This window comes from Lytechinus pictus, chromosome 9 (genome assembly GCF_037042905.1).
Source record: "Lytechinus pictus isolate F3 Inbred chromosome 9, Lp3.0, whole genome shotgun sequence".
Taxonomy (NCBI): domain Eukaryota; kingdom Metazoa; phylum Echinodermata; class Echinoidea; order Temnopleuroida; family Toxopneustidae; genus Lytechinus; species Lytechinus pictus.
In genome coordinates this window covers 10,663,297-10,679,240 of record NC_087253.1, presented here as the reverse complement: position 1 = coordinate 10,679,240, position 15,944 = coordinate 10,663,297, and the positions used below count along the sequence as shown (strand labels likewise).

The 15,944-nt window shown below is 34.8% G+C and overlaps 1 protein-coding gene across 1 annotated transcript in view; it reads right to left on the bottom strand.

Annotated features, from left to right (window-relative positions):
- LOC129267772 (uncharacterized) overlaps positions 1-15,944 on the bottom strand; it is a 74,263-nt gene that overhangs the window by 54,741 nt on the left and 3,578 nt on the right. The window contains exons 2-10 of the mRNA XM_064105066.1: positions 14,147-14,254; positions 9,131-9,235; positions 7,819-7,959; positions 6,568-6,675; positions 5,336-5,629; positions 4,495-4,527; positions 3,374-3,534; positions 1,660-1,818; positions 733-877 (exon numbers count right to left, since the gene is read on the bottom strand). Of these exons, the coding sequence (XP_063961136.1) occupies positions 733-877; positions 1,660-1,818; positions 3,374-3,534; positions 4,495-4,527; positions 5,336-5,629; positions 6,568-6,675; positions 7,819-7,959; positions 9,131-9,235; positions 14,147-14,254 (1,254 nt within the window). The remainder of the gene's footprint in view (positions 1-732; positions 878-1,659; positions 1,819-3,373; positions 3,535-4,494; positions 4,528-5,335; positions 5,630-6,567; positions 6,676-7,818; positions 7,960-9,130; positions 9,236-14,146; positions 14,255-15,944) is intronic.

Sequence of the window (15,944 nt, the reverse complement as noted above, 5' to 3'; positions counted from 1 at the left end):
ATGATTAAATAATTGACAGTTTCTATTTTCCCAGGAAGTTTGGCTCTAAATGGTTATGCAAATGGATTTCAAGCCAATAAGGAATGCGCTCAAACAAACTTGCATGTGAGTTTGTATTCATAATTGCGTAGTTCGCGTAGTTACTTGCAAAATGTACAATTTGCAGGTCTTCCAACACCATCATGGCTTAACCCACATGGGCCCGTTGCATAAAAAGTATCGTTATGGTAACTTTGCCATCTAATGGTAACTTACATGGAATCCTTCATGTTGATTGGCTGTTGAGCATCGTTACCATGGTAGTTACCATTGGATGGCAAAGTTACCATAATAGAAACTTTTATGCAACAGGGCCTTGGTTTACTATCAATTTGGTCTACTTATCGTCCGACTTAGTATAATGTTCACTTTGTCTAACCGTCATTTAGTCTAATTCACAACTGGTCCTACATATCCACTTCGTGTACTTGACATTTTGCACTTTTCAAATGGAAATTCATCCATAAAGAGTTCATCAGACTCTAATGATATAGATTAAGTGGTTTTAGAGCAAGCTATTACCAGACAACACGAGTAATTCCTTAGACCTACTGCAAATTAGACAATGTTGTAGGTCTAATTGAGTTAAATTGCCTAATAGTTGCCAACTTAGATAGAAAACGAAAAGGATGTAGACGAACCAAAATCTGATATAATGCTAAATAAAATTTAGAAAATAAATGGTCGACTTACCATTGTCTTTACACCCGAGGAACTCTAATCTAAGAGCAACAGGACCAGATCGTACATAGGGCCAGACTTGGATCTCATGAGTCAAGATAGGCCTCTCAAAGAGGACCTGGACCACGCAGGTAGACTCTAAATTTCCTGAAAAGAACTGAGTTAAAGGATAAAATTACATTACAAGTTGCATGAAGTTGTATGCTACAACAGAATGTGGACGTTACTCTAGACTACTCAGAGTGACGAAACAAGTAATGGCATTAGACGTGGATAGACATGAGATCCCAAAACATGTAAGATTTTAAATCTTTTGACATATTGGATGAGCAAAAAAAAATCATTTTACATCCAAAGAAAAACTGCAGGGTATATAAATGGTCATAGAATAAAAACAACGACTTGTAAAATGTATAAATAACTATAATCTACAAATCAAAGAAATACGGAAGGTTGTCGCTCAGTGGAACAGCGCTCGCCTTATGAAAATGAGATCGTGGGTTCGATCCCTTTCCGAGTCGAGTCACACCAAATACTTTAAAGATGGGACCTTCTTGTCAGGTGCTCAGAGTTGAAAAACGAAGAAAGGTAATAATAACATAAGTTATACAGGGCCCGTTAAAAATAAGGTTAGTAGTTTAAGAGGGCTCCTAGTGTTAATTAAATAAGCTATTATTATTATTGTTATTATCATTAATTTACATGACCATTTGTAGATTTTTTGGGGGGATGGTGTAAGACGCGTTGAATTTTCGGAAAATACTCGAGAAGGAGAAGGAACGAAGAACCCAATTTTGTCATGGACATGCTTTTGCATTTTCATAAGTAAAATTGTAGATTTTCGTGTACTCTATTGGTGACCGTTGTACAAGCGATACTTTTTGTGGGAGGGGGGGGGGGGGGCTGCTTACTGCCAGGGTCGTATAATATTAAACTAACCTGTATACTGTTATCGTATAATGATCGTTTATAAAAGATAACACGGTCGTATCCAGGTACACTAAAAGTCAGATGAAACAGCGAGGTAAACATGGTGTCTCTCTCTCCACCACCTTGTATCAGGAGTCCAGTGATCATCATCCGCTCTGGAAACCTGACCTGCATGTGTCAATAACATTAAAAGCATGGGTTACTTCCAATTCGTCTAATGCCAATTCGTCCAAATGCCAACTCCTCTACTATCGTTTGGTCTACCATTAGTTTATACACCATCCACTTGGTCTGATTGCCAATTCGTCCACTCACCATTTCGTCTAATAACATGTTGGTCCACTAGTTCATAAACCATTGGGTCTAATTGGACAAAGTGTTAATTTGTGCAAAACGAATGAAAATGAAATGGATATTAGACCAACTGGTTGTGTGACGAAATGGTCATAAACGAAATGGTGATTGGACAAAGTGATGATTGGACCAAATGGGTATTATATCAATGTTCGTTAGACGAAATTTTGATGGACGGAATGGCATTAGACTAAATGAAAGTAGACCATTTGGTTAGTGGACGAGTCGGCAGTAGATGAATTAGCAACTTACCAAAGGCATATACTATCATTGATTTTACTTCATTTTTTGTAACTATTGATTCAAAAATGGGACAAAGATCGCACAGTAAAGGTAATGGAAATAAACTTGAGACTTTATTTTTCGGTTTTCCATAATTCAAGCTAAGAATTAGACAACGGCCAAAGTTAAACTGGAGTTTAGAATGCAGTCAAGTAGATTCAATCACACGAAAAATATTCTATATTAGGGGACTTTTGCTACACAACGCATGACGTATTCAAGAACATAGAAAATGTATTATCAAACGCCCGTCATGACAAAGAACAATTTAGAAGTTTTTGTCAAAAATTGGTGCATCAAAAGGGCAGTTTCGTCCTGCACTCTGAACAAACGAGATAATTTTTCAAAAGCTCCAAAACTCGGGACGAAACTGCTGTTCCGTTTCAACGATTTTCAACAAATACTTTTATCTGTTGTCATTTGGCGGGCATTTCTAATACAATTACTAGATTCTTGAATCTGTCCTTTGAAAGTTTTGAAAATTCTCTTATTTTGTCCGAATCAAAACAGATAACTTAAAGAATAGAATCTGAATTCGGGACGCCGTGATTAATAGGTAAAAATGCATACCAATTACGATGAACAGGGGACTGTCCACGGGATGGAAAGTACGGGTGTACCCCATAATATTTATTTAAAAAACATTAGAATGGAGAGCAGATGCCCCCTTCCACAGAACAGAATGCCCTTATATCTGGGGCCTAAATGCAACCATTACGAAAAATTCTGGATCTGCTTCTGATTTATGACGCATTTAAGAGGGAGTTTTCGCAATACTACGTAGACCTTTTTCGGAACGTTGAGAATCTATTGTCAAAAGCCCTTGATCACAAAGCAGCCTTTGTCGAAAATGGTGAATCAAAATAGCAGTGTCGTCGTGAACCCAGGACAAGAGACATAATTATTTGCATCTTTTAACAGCTCGGGTTCACAAATTTTTGACAATGAAATTTAAGCAGTTGCGATTTGAAGGGCATTTCTACTATATTATCAACGTTCCAGAAAGCGTCCGCTTAGTAGTTGCGAAAATTCGTTAGTAACAACCAAGACAGAGAAGTGAACCGGGGGGATATGGCATAACACCTACCTGAATAAATGGTTCGCGATCGGCTGGGTCGGGTATCCATGAAGAGTCACTATGGAGACGAGCAAAGCTTGGGGCGTGGTCTTCATCAAGGTAACTGGATGCCTGGATGTCAGCATCTGGTATCCAGCTTGATTCCATTCCAAGAGGTAGACTGCATGTGCCTTTTGGATAACAAGCATGATAATAATGAAAATATAACAATTAAGAAATGGTTGTGATGATGACGGTACTGATGATGAAGATGCTGATAATAATAATGATGATGATATTCCTCCTACTAATTATGATAAAACAATTATAATACATGTAATACTAATATTAATACTACTATATTCTACTTAATGAAAACACTAACGATAACAGTAATAATGATATTATTGTTATTTGCAGGGGCCGCGGAAGCGGGGGGCTTCAGCCCCCCACTTTTTTCCAAATACGTGTACAAAAACGTAAGAATGACCATATGATTGTGATCTTTTTGCATGGTTAGCCCCCCCCCCACTTTTGGCTCATTCCCCCATTTTGAAAACTATCCCGCGGCCCCTGATTTGTATTTTTAAGATATCAACCTTGCTCGAAGTTAAAGACATTTCTACTTTACCCTAGCTAGACTAGGCGAGTCGACTCCGGTGCTTACAGTATGTTTTTTTAAGAAGTTACTTCCTGTGGGTACCCATTTATACGTCACCCTAGTTAATTGCAGAATAATGTGGAACAATTTCCTGCTGGATGACACAACGCCAAGGCAGGGATCGAACCCAAGATCTTTTGTTTTAAAAGCGAGAGTCAGAACCACTAGATCGTTATGCTTCACATATTCCTCGGATTGAGTCATACATTACATGGATTAGGAAACGTACATGATTTGTAAAAAAAAATATATATACCTCAAAATGCCGTTACTATGTTTTGTTTTATCTCAAATTAATAAAATTTGTACTAATTATATTTTTGGGAAATGAAAGTCAAATCAGAATGCGTTTCTTCAAGTTGAAAGTTGCACGCGAATAACGAAATGAATGTAATAATGTCATCTTTCCACCTCCGTTTATGCCTCATAAATTACGTGATTTGGTACAAGCTGGACTTTTGTATGAATTGGCGAAAAAAGGCTAACTTACTTGCAGTGACACCACGGTAAAATCCGTCACAATCTGAAAAAGACAGAATCCATATGTTAAAACAAATAGGCACTAATACAAAAATGAAGTATGCATCCCGTTTGGAATAAATGCGAATATTTTTTTATTTAACTTGAACCCTCATACCAGCGCTGTGTATATAAATTTAAAGGGGTTTGGAATTCGACATTTTCCTCAGTGACAAGGGAAATTGTATAAAATGGTCAATTCTGTTACATAATTATCGGACGACTTCAGGAATTTCCTTTCTTAATTAAAGATGCCCAATGTCCTGTTTCACACAAAGTTACTTTTGTAGCAACTTTGCCGTTCATTGGTACCTTCATGTAATCCTTGATTTTAATTGGCTTTCGAACATTTCTGTTATGGGGTTACCTTTGTAGTCAGAACTATTCGCACGATTGACCAGTTCTGACACGTGAGCAAGGGTATCTTGAGAAAACTATAATATATACTATATATAATGATATAAATATATAATATAATATGATATATAGCATGCATGCATTATAGTATTGTGCATCCTTGTGTGTTAACAATTTTCACATCAAAAGCATTACCCGTCAGCAGAAACAATCATTTACCAGTCATCGTCATATTTTACTGTAAGCTTAAATAGATGAATGGTCACGTGATGGCTCTAAGCCAATTATGCATAGGACTTAGTTGATCTAGGGGCAACAACACGATGTTTAAACGCTGTTTAAAATGTTAAACACGTTGTTCAGTTTTAATCATGTCATTGTAACAACCATTGTTCAATGTTTTAAACAAAGTGTTTTAAAAGGTTTAAATAACTTGACGGGTTTAAAGTACTTACAAGTGTCTTTTCTTAGAAATACATCTCCCTTCGTGTCGTATCGATAATCGACCGGGTTGCCGTGGTGGTATTCACCGTACTCTAACCACTCACAGTAACCAGGCCCAAGGGCTACGTGAAATTGACGACAGGGAAATTCCGTCTCTTCCAGACATAAGAGGGCGCACTTCTCCTCTACATCCAAAGTGTGTTCGTCGAAGTATAGCGAATTCCAATTGTTTCCCGGAGGATCAGGTACATCGGTGTTGTACGAGTTTTTAATGCGTGTAAACTCAGAGAGAGCGGTGGTTTTACCTGTGCGAATGAGAAGTCTAAAATGTCCAAATGCATACGCCTACATTTTCAGTACCTATCACTAATTACAAGTTTGTCCCTATACGCTACAGAATGTAAAGAAAATGATTGGATGTGTTACTGGGTTCACTTTGTCGAATCGAGGAACAGTTTGGAAGAACGAATAAGTATACGTATTTTAAAAGCTGTTTTGAATTTGTCTACTGTAGGCCTATCATTTGTTTTAAGGAAATTTCGATCCATAAAACAGGGGGAGTGTATGAAGCTGCTTTATATAAAATGACATTGTAAGAATTGGGTGCCATTTTTTTTTCTAGAAAATAGATCTTTAAACCCCCCCCCAAAAAAAAAAAAAAAAAAAAAATCTTCGTTACTAATAAGCTACATGTATTTCGAATGATTTTTGTCAAGATTCTCACAATAAAAAATAATGCACTTTCATATTTCCTAAATAATTGACCTTAAAATAAAACCTATACTAATAAGCTATTTCAAATGATCTTTGTCAGGAATAAACACAATCTTAAAATACAAAATGATACACCTTCATCTTTCCGAAAATATTGATCTGAAACAAAATAAACCCTTGATACTGATAAGCTTTTTCGAATGATCTTTGTCAAGAATAAGCAAAGTCTCACAATGCAAAATGCTGCCCTTTCATTTTTTTCGAAAAATAAATGATCTAAAAAAAACCTCCGTTACTAGTAAACTATTTCGAATGGCCTTTGTCAAGAATAAAGAGTCTAAAAATACACAATGATGCCCTTGCATCTTTAAAAAAAAAAAATCTTAAAAAAAAACCGATACTTTGTATACAGTCTCACAATACAAAATAATGCACATTCATCTTTTCGAAAAAAATATGCTAATAAGCTATGTCGAATGATCTTTGTCAAGAATAAGCAAAGTTTTACAATGAAAATTGATGCACTTACATGGTGATATAGCACAGTAGGTCCAGTTGGTATGACCGTCACGATCAACGTAGAAGCACCATGGTCTGTCCCGATCATTAGGATTCCGGCAAAAGTTATCTTCTAAACCTGGGTTGAGTGAAGTGGACGGAAAAAAAAAAAAGCGTCGGGCTTTAACAAGTATGTTTGATACCTATGTGTCGCGATCGAGACCCCCATTTTCAGCCTTAAATGTTATTCCAGCTTAGAAAACCATATCAATTCCCTTTTCTCCCTTCTGGAGAAACACATAATTATTTGCGCCGCTCCAGAGCATTGGATTTTTAGCAATCGTTGAATCCAGAGCAGTTCCGGAGACTCCCATTTTAAGACCAAAGTTTCGCTCCAGGGCCCCCTATTTTCGTTTTTAGTGCGGCACAAAGGCATCATGTTATCAGTCGAGTCCCCCCCCCCCCCTTTCCCCGGGGACAAAGGTAAATACATCGGGGTTAAAAATCTGAAGTCTTTGATATCAGCATATTCACACAAAATGAAACTGGGATTGAAATCTGAACCAGTGGGGTTGACAAAAATAGCAGCATGCGTGTACCATTCTTGCACCTTAAATGACGGCATTTAAACTATTATGCACTATTTTAAAAGTGTGCAAAGATTGACCAATCAAGGACGTTGCAAGTAATAATATGATGGAACTGACACTTTGCAAAGTCACATCTTGTATGGACCACACAAGCATTTCAGGCTGTGTACAGTAGCAGGTGATTTTGAATCACTTCATTTCATTTAGGGTGCAATCCTGAACTTTAAAATCATATTAAGTCAGAACTCCCGACTAATAATAATTGTACCTTTATCTTGCGCAATTTCTAAATGTATTTGAAAAATTTTCTATCAAAGGGAGCTAAGTCTACTTTAATTTTTTTTCTGTAAATTAAAGGTTCTTAACTCGCAAAGAGCGCTAAAGTGGAAGTGCGATGATACGGAAAAAAAAATCTGCATTGTTCATGGTAGGGCCATAGAGACAGTGTTTGTCAATCACAATTTAGTGGTTGATTCTAAAGGCCGGATACTCCAACCAGGAAAGTATGGGACCTGAAGAGATAAGGGTAATTTCAGAAGAAAAAAAAACACTTTAAATTTCATCAAAATCAGACAAGGAATAACAAATTTCCTACGTTTTGACAATTTGCATGATAGTCTCCTCCTTTAGACACGGTGTACTAATTGTAAAACGTGTGGAATTCATGTCTGTGCGTCGAGACTACGATTTACCTGTGTCGGGGTAAGATGAAGCATCCCAGGACTCCTCTACGACGTCGTTCCACGGCTGACACCGGTAACCATTCTCGGTATGGCTGGCTTGGCCTCGATAGTCAGATCCCTTGGTGGTCACTGAGTAACACCCAGCATGCTCTGGAGGGTCAAATTAACATAAAAGGGAGTATATCACGGGAGTATTAAAGGCCGCCGCAGACCTTACGATTTACGATTATTATGATTGTTATTATTAATTATTAATATCATTATTATTATTATTATCTTTATCATTATTATTTTTATCATTATCATCATTACTATCTATTAGCATTATCATTATCATCAATATAATCATTATCGTTATCATATAGATATCATTATTATCATCATTACTATTATTATTATCATTATTATTATTTTTATCATTATTATCATTATGATTATCATCATTATAATTATCATTATAATCATTATCATTATCATAAAAATCTCATTATTATTATCATTATTATTATTATTATCATCATTATTATCATTATCATTATCATATAAATATCATTACTATTATCATAATTATTATCATTATTATTATTGTCATTGTTATAATCATTATCATTATAATTATCATTATTATGATTTGGTTTATTAATACATGGTTACAAAAAGCGCTTATAACGTTCTTATCTCAGGATATTAAAAATTTTCACCTAGCGCTTCGTGCCGCATTATTTATTTGCTGAGATATCATCTCCACGAGTCACTGTAAACAATCATTAACAAGTCTCTTTTCAAGTCAGTATAGGGCCTATACTAAAAAGTTTTGTTTTCGCTCCGCACTTGATTTTATCGTACAGGCAAAATTTTGGTGTGCGCAATTCCCCCCCCCCCCCTCATTAAAAAAAAGTTATTTAATTCGCCCCTCATTTGCCCCATAGTTTCAAGTTTCATTTATTTATCTTTATTTGTTTTTCTTTTGTTTTAAGGGGATGCTGAATATTGGATTGATAAAATGGGGAAGTAAAAATAAAGATACGCCTTACATAAAATTCACCGATGAGGAACAATGAATAGTTGTCAAAGCAATGGAAACAACCACTACAAACATAACATCAAATGAAAAAATAAAGAATTTTAACCAATATTATCATGCATAATAAACATGTTTAATTTTCAGTTCCGATAAGGTCTGACGAAGGTTACAGCCTATTTAGCGAATTAAAGCTTACCAATAAACAGGTAAATTGTCGTGATTGTGGGGAAAAAAGAACGTTTTCTCACGTCTGAAAGACCACTTTTCAATTGCATTGAAAATCTGCTGTTTACTTACCATGACACGGCGGTACGTCGCACGTCACCTGATCACCAAAGTCATTGAAGCACGAAGGTAACAAGTCATAACCCGTGAAATCACATACCGGACCGGGACTAAAACCTGTACAATTGGCAGTATATCAAAATTATATATATTATTTCTTTGAATATCAGATCAAAGGATTTTGTTTTTGGAAGGGGGAGGGGGCGCATATCAAGATGTTTTTGGGTAAATTATAAAATCGATTATCATCCCAAAATTTATCTTAGATAGAATTCCTCAACTTTGTTTTTAGTAGTAATAATTGCAGTATAAGCAGTAGTAGATCGTCCTCGTAGTAGTAATAGTACTATCAGTAGTAGTAGTAGTTGTAAAAGTAATAGAACTTGTATGGAGTTGGTATAATTTACAGTGTGTCCAAAAAAAGGAAACTGTGATTCCCAACATCTTTTTTCTAAAGGCAAATTAATTATGATATTTCACTTACATCATCTTACAATTCAATTATTCCTCTACGTTTTGATACTTAATACGTGACGAAAACTTCACGCATCAATGAGCAAGACGAGTTTGAAATTTTAATGTCAATATCAGGTTGCGCAGTAAAGTTGGACAAGATTAATTCGTGATACGACAACCGTGCTTATTCCGCGATTTGCTCATTAGCATTTCTTTTGCATTCTTTGTTACGTTTCTCTCACTGATTCCTAAAAAATGAGAGTTGGTTCAGGTTAGCACGTGAGTTTCTGCGCAAATCGTTTGATACACCTCAATATTTATTGTTTGTAATCTACCATGCATGAATTATTTGTTAAGCTGTTGGTCTCAAATTAAAGATGAGAGTCTACTCTTATCATACGTATAAAATTCAAAGTAAAAACATGCTTTTATCATTTTGAAATTTGCCTCTAAAAACGGATTTCCTTTTTTGTGGGACGCCATGTAGTGTAGTAGATCGTCGTCGCCGTAGTAGTAATAGTATCATCATCAACATTAGCAGCAGCAGCAGCAGCAACAGCAGTAGTAGTAGTAGTAGTAGTAGTAGTAATATATAGTAGTAGTAGCTGTACAAGTAATAGAAGTATGCAGTGGGTATGATATAGTAGTTGCAGCAGTAGAAGTACTATCAATAGGTAATGGTATTATTATTATTATTAGTAGTAGTAGTAGTTGTAGTAGTAGTAGTAGTAGCAGCAGTAGTAGTAGTACTAGTAGTACTATATAGTAGTAGTAGCTGTACAAGTAATAGAAGTATGCAGTGGGTATGATATAGTAGTTGCAGCAGTAGAAGTACTATCAATAGGTAATGGTATTATTATTAGTAGTAGTAGTAATAGTAATATATAGTAGTAGTAGCTGTACAAGTAATAGAGGTATGCAGTGGGTATGATATAGTAGTTGCAGCAGTAGAAGTACTATCAATAGGTAATGGTATTATTATTATTAGTAGTAGTAGTACTAGTAGTTGTAGTAGTAGTAGTAGTAGTAGTAGTAGTAGTAGTATATAGTAGTAGTAGCTGTACAAGTAATAGAAGTATGCAGTGGGTATGATATAGTAGTTGCAGCAGTAGAAGTACTATCAATATGTAATGGTATTATTATTATTATTAGTAGTAGTAGTAGTAGTTGTAGTAGTAGTAGTAGTAGTAGTAGCAGCAGCAGTAGTAGTAGTAGTAGTAGTACTATATAGTAGTAGTAGCAGCTGTACAAGCAATAGAAGTATGCAGTGGGTATGATATAGTAGTTGCAGCAGTAGAAGTACTATCAATAGGTAATTGTATTATTATTATTATTATTAATAGTAGTAGTAGTAGCTGTAGTAGTAGTAGTATTAATATATAGTAGTTCTAGCTGTACAAGCAATATAAGTATGCAGTGGGTATGATATAGTAGTTGCAGCAGTAGAAGTACTATCAATAGGTAATGGTATTATTATTATTCGTAGTAGTAGTAGTAGCTGTACAAGTAATAGAGGTATGCAGTGGGTATGATATAGTAGTTGCAGCAGTAGAAGTACTATCAATAGGTAATGGTATTATTATTATTAGTAGTAGTAGTACTAGTAGTTGTAGTAGTAGTAGTAGTAGTAGTAGTAGCAGCAGTAGTAGTAGTAGTAGTAGTAGTAGTATATAGTAGTAGTAGTAGCTGTACAAGTAATAGAAGTATGCAGTGGGTATGATATAGTAGTTGCAGCAGTAGAAGTACTATCAATATGTAATGGTATTATTATTATTATTAGTAGTAGTAGTAGTAGTTGTAGTAGTAGTAGTAGTAGTAGTAGTAGCAGCAGCAGTAGTAGTAGTAGTAGTAGTACTATATAGTAGTAGTAGCAGCTGTACAAGCAATAGAAGTATGCAGTGGGTATGATATAGTAGTTGCAGCAGTAGAAGTACTATCAATAGGTAATTGTATTATTATTATTATTATTAATAGTAGTAGTAGTAGCTGTAGTAGTAGTAGTATTAATATATAGTAGTTCTAGCTGTACAAGCAATATAAGTATGCAGTGGGTATGATATAGTAGTTGCAGCAGTAGAAGTACTATCAATAGGTAATGGTATTATTATTATTCGTAGTAGTAGTAGTAGCTGTACAAGTAATAGAGGTATGCAGTGGGTATGATATAGTAGTTGCAGCAGTAGAAGTACTATCAATAGGTAATGGTATTATTATTATTAGTAGTAGTATTAGTAGTAGTAGTTGTAGTAGTAGTAGTAGTAGTAGCAGCAGTAGTAGTAGTAGTAGTACTAGCTGTACAAGTAATGGAAGTATGCAGTGGGTATGATATAGTAGTTGCAGCAGTAGAAGTACTATCAATAGGTAATGGTACTATTATTATTATTAGTAGTAGTAGTAGTAGTTGTAGTAGTAGTAGTAGTAGTAGCAGCAGCAGCAGCAGTAGTAGTAGTAGTAGTATTATATAGTAGTAGTAGCTGTACAAGTAATATAGGTATGCCGTGGGTATGATATAGTAGTTGCAGCAGTAGAAGTACTATCAATAGGTAATGGTATTATTATTATTAGTAGTAGTAGTACTATATAGTAGTAGTAGTAGTACTATATAGTAGTAGTAGCTGTACAAGTAATATAGGTATGCAGTGGGTATGATATAGTAGTTGCAGCAGTAGAAGTACTATCAATAGGTAATGGTATTATTATTAGTAGTAGTAGTTGTAGTAGTAGTAGTAGTAGTAGTAGAAGCAGTAGTAGTAGTAGTAGTAGTACTATATAGTAGTAGTAGCTGTACAAGTAATAGAAGTATGCAGTGGGTATGATATAGTAGTTGCAGCAGTAGAAGTACTATCAATAGGTAATGGTATTATTATTATTAGTAGTAGTAGTAGTAGTAGTTGTAGTAGTAGTAGTAGTAGCAGCAGTAGTAGTAGTAGTAGTAGTAGTAGTACTATATAGTAGTAGTAGCTGTACAAGTAATAGAAGTATGCAGTGGGTATGATATAGTAGTAACAGCAGTAGAAGTACTATCAATAGGTAATGGTATTATTATTATTATTAGTAGTAGTAGTAGTAGTAGTAGTAGTTGTAGTAGTAGTAGTAGTAATATATAGTAGTAGTAGCTGTACAAGTAATAGAAGTATGCAGTGGGTATGATATAGTAGTTGCAGCAGTAGAAGTACTATCAATATGTAATGGTATTATTATTATTATTGGTAGTAGTAGTAGTAGTTGTAGTAGTAGTAGTAGTAGTAGTAGTAGTAGTAGCAGCAGTAGTAGTAGTAGTAGTTGTACTATATAGTAGTAGTAGCAGCTGTACAAGTAATAGAAGTATGCAGTGGGTATGATATAGTAGTTGCAGCAGTAGAAGTACTATCAATAGGTAATGGTATTATTATTATTATTAGTAGTAGTAGTAGTAGTAGTGGTGGTAGTAGTAGTAGTAACATAATGGCTAGTCGCGTGCATTTGAATGTCCGAAAGTCTACACACACAGCTTCAACACAGGGAACAGTCGTTTTCACGAGCGTAATATTGCAAAATCCGGGTATATCTTTATAACTATTAATATATAATCTCACACCGAATTGATAATAGTGTGAATATTTTATCCAATTCCATTAATTTGTTGTAAATATTATTACAATTAATTCACTATTTACGTCTCGCTGTTCATTTGAAATTGTCCATGTTCACAACTCTTGCTATGGCAAACGGTCCGAAACCACCCATATTTTCGAGACACTTGCATCTTTGTTGTCCCACTGAAATATCCGTAAAGGTAAAAAAGGTCGAGATTGATTGCATCTCAATGCTAAATTGATTACCTACATGTTGATGTATAATACTTTATGACTGGTAGAGTGGTTACATCTCATTTTTCTTCCAAACTTTGAGATCGAGCAGGCAGAACATGGCATATTTCTGAGTACAACGTCACAAGTCTAACGTATGATAGTTTACGTTCCTAGACCCTTTTCATTTACAATCCAAACAAAATTAACTAACATATTTAATGTTGAAAGTAACAATGTTCCTGTACTATAAAACTTTGTTTACTGATATTTATAATATAGCTTTAGTTTGAGATGGCAAATATTTAGTAGTACATGTATCGAGTCCGGAATCGATTTTGATTTGCAATAGGGTCTGCGTACATATAGTATAAACTAGCAGGCTGCATCGTCTGCTACGTAAACCTAATGAGCGAACATGACCGAAACTAACCATTATGAGTAGTAGTAGTAGTTATAGTAGTAGTAGTAGTGAGTAGTAGTAGTAGTAAGAGTAATAGGGGTATTAAGTAGTATTAACAGCAGTATATGGAAACTTAATATCCATCCAGAAGAATTATTTACGATAACATATGATCATTCGGCCGGCACGGGTTGAGATCATAAATGAATGTAAATTATATTTATCGAATAAACCATTTCTTGCCTCAAAATGTAATGAAAACTCATGAAGTGAGTGTGTTTCTGTGGGGGGGGGGGTGGATCTTGTGCAGGAAGTTTATTAAAGAAAGCGTGGGGGTAGCTGAGCTAATACACCAATCCCCTCTTGCGAGCCCGTTCTTACCAAAGCTGTTGCACTCGTCACCGCATGCATAATTATCGCAGTATATAGTTGTGTTCCCGTAGTATTCTCCTCGGTTTAACAAACTGATGCAATCCCATTGAGCAAGAACTGTATGGAGGGGGGGGGGACACATGGAATAAGATTGTCGCAGTAAGTAGAAGGCACACAAGAAAGATCCTTAAGAAAAATTAATAATGAGAAAAAGTAATAATGATAAAGATATTAATAATGATGGCAATATTATGAATAACAATAACGAAATCATGTTTATATATATATATATATATATACATATATATATTTATGAAATTATGCATGTACAAAGGGCATCCAAAGGGTAGATAGCTCTGGTGAAACTTGATTTAAGCTACGCCTACCATTGTCTCTTCATTCATTTCTTTCATATATATATATATATATATATATATATATATAATTTTTTTTTACAATTTGTAAAAGCCCTGGGAATCAAAAAATATAAAACATATGGGTAATTTTTTCATATATATTCCTGAGTTTGGGTCTCATCTATCCAATGAAAGTAAAAGTTATGACAGAATATTACACTTGAGTGAGCACTATCCATTTTTTGTAAAGCTCGCAGAAATCTGTTTGCGCAAAAACGCTCGTTTTCACGCTGTGTCAAGGGGAAAGGGCGAAATCAAACTTACCTTGCGAAACATTTCTCATACGTTTTCCTTGCACTTTTAGTCAATTGAAATGAAACGGATATACATTCAAGCATTTTGTGACAATTTTGCCACCAAAATTTAAATTTCAACACTTAGTAAGCACAACCTTTACCCTTTTTGTGGCAGCTGGACCTGAGGACATAACTGAATCTGAACAAACGTTTATATCAGACATCTCCAGCATTTTTTCACTAAGTTTTTATCATTTAAAGTGGGTTTACATTTCATTTTTTATTAAATACTTGTTTCTCCACACTTTTCCCAAGCTTGACAATGATTAACATAATAAAAATCAAGCCTAAGCCATTTCATGTAAGTCACAGCTCAGTGTAAAGCAAATATCGTCACGATGGCCTCGGTTTGTGACAGAGTGGGGTGGGGCGTAATGCACTCTTCGAAGCGTTTTGGGCAAGGAAACAAGTTAAAAAAGGTAAAAGATATCTTCAAATCAATTTTACTAGCTAAATTCCACGTGTTCTTCATGATTAAGGTCTACTTTTTTTTCGCATAACTATGTCAAAGTTCTGCGCAAATCATTTATCACTAACTTTTCAAAGGTAAGTGGTGCTTATTCAAGCGGAAATATTTGTTCGACACTTACACATCATTTGCTTAAATGGATCTGTACCAATGTAAACATGTGGAAAAATCTTCAGGATATTACAAATGTATAATTTTACAGGATTTTTTCTAAGTGTTTTTTTTTATACGCACTGTATATATATATATATATATATACATGTGTGTGTGTGTGTTTGTGTGTGTATATATATATATATATATATATATATATACATATATATATATATATATATATATATATATATACATATATATGTATATATTATTTTATATCATATCATAATTAAAGTGCACGATCTATTTTACAACATAAAGGATTATATGTACGACAAATATAAAATTATCCCGACTGCAGGTTTATCATCGAAGCCGAAGGCCGAGGTGAAATACATCTGCACGATGGATAACTTTATATTTGGAGTTCATATAGTCCAGTAATACTGTATGATAGCACGTTCATTATATGCTATAGTACATTGTACAACCCTACTAAGCTTGTTGTACGCGAGCAAATAGGAGGCTGA